The 5,645-nt window shown below is 46.3% G+C and overlaps 1 protein-coding gene across 1 annotated transcript in view; it reads right to left on the bottom strand.

Moving 5' to 3' along the window:
* Window positions 1-4,682, bottom strand: part of ISCU (iron-sulfur cluster assembly enzyme) — a 16,042-nt gene extending 11,360 nt beyond the window's left edge. The window contains exon 1 of the mRNA XM_018560934.1: window positions 4,515-4,682. Coding sequence (XP_018416436.1) covers window positions 4,515-4,604 — 90 coding nt within the window. The 5' untranslated portion in view covers window positions 4,605-4,682. The remainder of the gene's footprint in view (window positions 1-4,514) is intronic.
* Between the last annotated feature and the right edge of the window lie 963 nt (window positions 4,683-5,645).

Below are 5,645 nucleotides of genomic sequence, written 5' to 3'. Positions count from 1 at the left end.
CCCCTGTCACGTCAGAGAGCCGTGACAGGATCGAGAGGTGAGCGAACCTGGTATGTGTTCGCTCACCTCCCGATCTACTGAGCCGACCTGTGACAGTCTCATTGTCACAGGTCGGCTAGAACTATGAGGTGAGTGGAAATCACTTCTCATAGTTCTCCTTTAACATTGTAAAAAAGAAAAATAAGTACTGCAGCAAGGGTTAAACCAGACAAGGGTTCTCAATGCAGTGGCCCATCTGTACGGCACATGTCCCACGCCCTCCCCAAAGTAAAAGAGCCTCATATTACTATATATGTATCCTAAAATACCCCAGTAAATCACTGAAGATTCAGCTGGCCTTTAAACTCATATAGCTTATTGAAGAAACATTGCAAGGAGCACAACACTAAGGCCTTGTTCACACCAAATGCAGAGCAGATCCGGTCAGGTTTCGGCACTCGTCTTTTAGATGCGTTTTTGACTAAAAAAAAAACAATTTTTTTTTTTAGTTTAACATGGGCTTTCAGTGCGTTCCAGGCATTTGCATGCATTTTTGATGCGTTTGCAGATCCAGAGCAGGTAAAATACCCTTAGAAACAACAAGGGGAGTGAGGAGTTACGCTAAAGACAGACTATAATATGTGATCTATATCAGTCTCAAGGGTTTCCGTAAACTAATTCAAAAAAGAAGGTTCCCCAAACAAAGAAATCCCTATATTGGAGCTGATCTGGTAAACAGGTGACACAAAATGGAAATGATGTATAATAAAAACACAACTATATTTAATGACAAAGAAAAATACACATAGGATCCAATATAACAAGTCATCTAAAAACAAGTAAAAAGACATCCCCTTGAAATACCACTTATAGTAATACGAGTGATAATCTAGAGACCACCTCAGTGGTAAATAGTCACTAGTATATACTAGAGCTGCAGCTAACGATTATTTTTGAAAATCGATTAGTTAGCCGATTATTAAGTTCGATTAATCGGTTAAATCGGATAAACAATAACATACATTTTAAAAAATGGATCACAGGAGCAAGCTTGGAGCGGTGGAAGTAAAAAAATGGTGTGGTGTGCAATATAGTGAAATGGAAAGTGTAAAATTATACAGCAATGCATGCAGAATGGCACCGGCTATAGAGGACTACAAATCCCAGCAATAGTACATTATACAGCGCAATGCAGAATATCACCAGCTATAGAGGACTACAACAAATCCCAGCAATAGTACATTATAGCTGGTGGTATTCTGCATTGCGCTGTATAATGTACTATTGCTGGGTTTTGTAGTCCTCTATAGCTAGTGGTATTCGGCATTGCACCACTGTATAATGTATTATTGCTGGGATTTGTAGTCCTCTATAGCTAGTGGTATTTGGCATTGCACCACTGTATAATGTACTATTGCTGGGATTTGCTGTGCTCCTCTATAGCTGGTGGTATTCTGCATTGCGCTGTATAATGTAATCCCTGTGCCAATCGTGGATGTGGGCGGGCGGAGAGTGTGAGGCGGGAAGGAGGTGCGGCGTGTAGACCGCGGATGCGGGCGGGTCTGGCAGCGGTGAGCGAGTTGGGGAGGAGGTGCGGTGCGCGTTTGTGGACCCGTGAACAGGGCCAACTGATCGGAAGCCGATTAATCGATTATTGAAAAAGTTGACAACTTTTTCAATAATCGATTATAATCGATTATGTCGATTAGTTGTTGCAGCCCTAGTATATACACATAGATGTGTTTTAAAGACGGATACAATGTATCACAGCGTACTCACAACCTGTGTGGTTTGCGTTGAGGGACAGTCCTTGTAGGGTCCCCCGTTTAAACGTGGATGGAGTAAATTCTGTGAGGTGTATCTTAGTGTGGGATTGTGACTCCAGATAGTTGTTATCCTTGTATGTCTGGAGGCTCCGATGAGCGTTTCACTCCCTGCTCAATCTAGCTCACACTGATCAGCAGGTGTCGATCACTTCCAATCCAGAAAATAATCCAGGGGTTGTTTCCAGCATGTGCGGCCGCACAGCGAAGTAAATAAAGACACACTGGGCTGAAAGGTGGATAGTAGGATGGAGCAACCTCAGCCCACAAGCTGTTCTCAATCTCGGTTCAGTTTCCTACAGATTTCACTGCAGTTACGAGATAACAGTGGTTTAAAGGGTTTTCGTTCCGTCCTGTCCATCGACAATGAGAAAGTTGTTTCCTTCACTCGACCGTGGGTGAGGTGAAGCGGGTATCCAAGGGGAGTCTGAAAACACACGCTGACCCTTACGCGTTTCCCCCCAAACCACTGGGGCTTCCTCAGAGGGGCGTCCCAGGGCGCTCCATCCTACCATCCACCTTTCAGCCCAGTGTGTCTTTATTTACTTCGCTGTGCGGCCGCACATGCTGGAAACAACCCCTGGATTATTTTCTGGATTGGAAGTGATCGACACCCGCTGATCAGTGTGAGCTCAATTGAGCAGGGAGTGAAAACGCATCAAAAAACACATCTAAAAGACTAGCGTGCGTGTGCAGAAACCTGACCGGATCTGCATTTGGTGTGAACAAGGCCTAAAGGTAAAACCAAAGCAAGCAAGCAATTGAAATGAAAAAATTGCAACTACACTTTAACTACAAAACTGAGGCTGTAGAGAGGGATTAGGGTCCCTGTCAGGTTTCTATTGTTGCCTGTCCCTGTTATACAAATTCAGTCTAATCATCCTGATCACCAATGTCATTGGGAATGAAAGGGAGGTGGGAAACGCACAATTTGAGTTGCCAGAAGAACTGGTAAATCTTCCAATGGGATCAATTGTTCCCATGACAACTGGCATATTGGAAAGATCTCCTCTGCAGGACAGGAAGGCATAAGAAATCTCCTTTAATGATACACAGATACAAAACAAAAACAAGCAAACAGCTTTATCCATCCCGAAATGGGTAAATCCATAAGATGAGGGCTCATTGGTGGTTACTGAATTTTGCATGCAGTAGCTTTGTATTATTGCTCTTTTAACCCTTTCGCCGCTGCCAAAATATGTCTTAGATCGGCAGCAGTGGGCCCCGGTAAGAAATCCATTTACATGTGTCCCCCATGTGATAGCAATCTCCCTATGAGAAAGCAATAAACTGAAGTAAAAAAAGTTAAATAAATGTAGGCCCCCACCCAGCATACGCACACATACAAACTCAAACACGCGTAGGGTGTGCCTACACATGAAAGCGATTGGTATAGCCATGCACTCCGGAGCAATAATTCTAGAGTCAATAATCACGGTTAACTCCAAATTGAAGACCTGTACAGGTTTTTTAAAAGTGTTGCCTATGGACAATTTGGGGTACTGTCGTTTTTCACGGTTTCATGGGCGCACACAATTTTGAAGTTAAGCATGTGGGGGTTATCTATTCACTCGGAACAACCTCCTCTCTTATATTTTACCACAAATTGGGTCATATATTATGCTCCTGTGCACTAAAATTAACTTAAACAGAGAAAGTTATCCCTTGCAGTGAAGCTACCCCCCACCCAGCACTGCAAGGGTTAACTGCTCATTTTACTTTAGGGGCTCCAACAAAAAAACAATCAACCAATTCTCAATCCCGCCAAGTTGCTAGACTGGCCCCACAGCCTAATCTCCCCTAGGCACTGGCATAAGCCTTACTGATGTCATCACATTGAATGCAGTCTTTTTTATTACAGAATATACATACCATGTCTCCCTTACAATAAAGGCTTCTTACCATCATCCTCACCTGGTAATCTTCTGTACACTTAGCTCAGTGTACATTTCCAGCACCTTCCGGGATGATTTAACTTCTGAACGTGTGAGTTACATCATCCTGCGCAGGCCAAAGATGGAGCTTATAGACCTGACGTTGCTGGAGCTGAGGTGTTTGTGAACTGTAGTTCAGCTTTAAATGACAACTATGCCATCTACTGACCTGTCAATATCTATTCAGCAGTGTTAACACGCTCATACTCACCATCACCACTTAGCTAAACAAATGGTAAGAGGTGGAATGAACCACCAAGAGCACAGCATGACCGAGGACTTAGAAAAGCCCAATACGTACCTTTTCTGTATCTGGGTGAACGCAGGCCTTGTCACACCCACAACCAGCAGATAGAAATCCATGAACCTGTCTGTAGATTTGTAGCCAGCCCAGAGGCACTTCTGTAGCCGACTACAATGGTTTCCTGTGCCGTCAAAGGTGTGCCAACGCATTGCATGACAGAGATGGCTATGGAAGTGGGTATTTCTATAGCGAGCTGTGAAATTTCAGTACCAACACAGCCTATCAATTGAGCCAAGTCAACGGTCCATAGGAACCTGAAGGCTAAGCAGAGCAATGCTGCAGCTCCTATAAAATAACGAGGGGTCACTGCATGGGACGCCCAACCCTCTACACATCGCTGTAACTAGGAGATGCAGGACCTCCCTCACCTCCTGAGACTGATACTCCAGCTTCCCTGTATTGTCGTGAGTCCCCCCCTCAGCCCAGTAATGTCAGCTACAGAACATGGCAGTTCCCCCCATGACCTCCCTATACCTTTTTGTGGTAAGCGGCACAGGGAACACGCAGCTCCGGGACTGAGCATCTGCTCCACAACGAGCAAAACAACCGTCCCGCTCCGGCCATGACACTTCGTACTTTCCCGACAGGAGACGCGGCGTAACTGCGTAACACCACTGTACGGAAGCCACGTGACCCGCTAGCGGAAACTGCAGGAGCTGCGACTGCTTATTGTGATCACGTGATCACTGTCAGGGTTATGAAAGAGAGAACAGGGGGGGAGGTGGTAACTTTCAGCTATGTAACAACGACGGTGTCCTTAGGTTATGTAGTATGCGGTGCAGTGTAATTGAGTTTTGATAAAAAGTTTTCACTATAGATACACTTTAAGCTTGTATAGTAAATTAGCCTTTAACATGCAAGTGAAGCTAAGAATATCCTTAATTTTGAGTTGCTTTAAGAACAGGAATAGATGGAGAAATATCCAAAGTGACCCTGCTGACCATGGGAGATTTCCTTCACTTTGGAGGGATTTCCTCTAACTTCCTGTTGTGATTATCGGCTAGGAAGTGAAGGGAAATGTCCCCCATGGAACATAGAGGGATAACAAAACAAAAAATCTGCTGACAGGGTTATAATCCTACCTCACTCTAGTCAAAATTCCCCGTTGCTCTGTGTAACCTAAGACAGTGAGTTCAGAGCTACAACTAGGGCCGGCCTTAGGGGTGTGCGAGCTGTGCGGCCGTACAGGGCGCCATGGCAACACGGGCGCCGTGCGGCCGACACAGCTCGCCCTGGGGGCGGCTTCTCTCCCTCACTGCTGGCCGTCCGATATGACAGCGCTCCCTCGTCCACCCCCCACTTCAGGGAGATAAGAGAAGCCGCGCCCGCAGCTGTCAGGATGGCCGAGCGGGAAGGAGATCGGAGCCGCTGTCATCCTGTCAGTTTCAGCAGTGGTCCCCAACCCCCGGTACCGGTCCGCGGATCAAATGGTACCGGGCCGCACAGTCTCAGTGCGATCTGGACCTGCAATATGGGGCAGTGCAGGGTCCCGGTGTTCGAACACCGGGGCCCGCACTGCCGACTGGCTTCACAGTGAGGGGGCGGGTCCTGTGACTCACCTCCCCTCCCGGCCGCGTCCATAGTAACAGGAGGCGGGAGGGGAGG

The sequence above is a fragment of the Nanorana parkeri genome, unplaced genomic scaffold, assembly GCF_000935625.1.
Source record: "Nanorana parkeri isolate BGI_ZX_2015 unplaced genomic scaffold, ASM93562v1 scaffold18, whole genome shotgun sequence".
NCBI lineage: Eukaryota > Metazoa > Chordata > Amphibia > Anura > Dicroglossidae > Nanorana > Nanorana parkeri.
The sequence above is the reverse complement of the archived record's forward strand: the minus strand, read 5'-3'. Positions and strand labels throughout refer to the sequence as shown.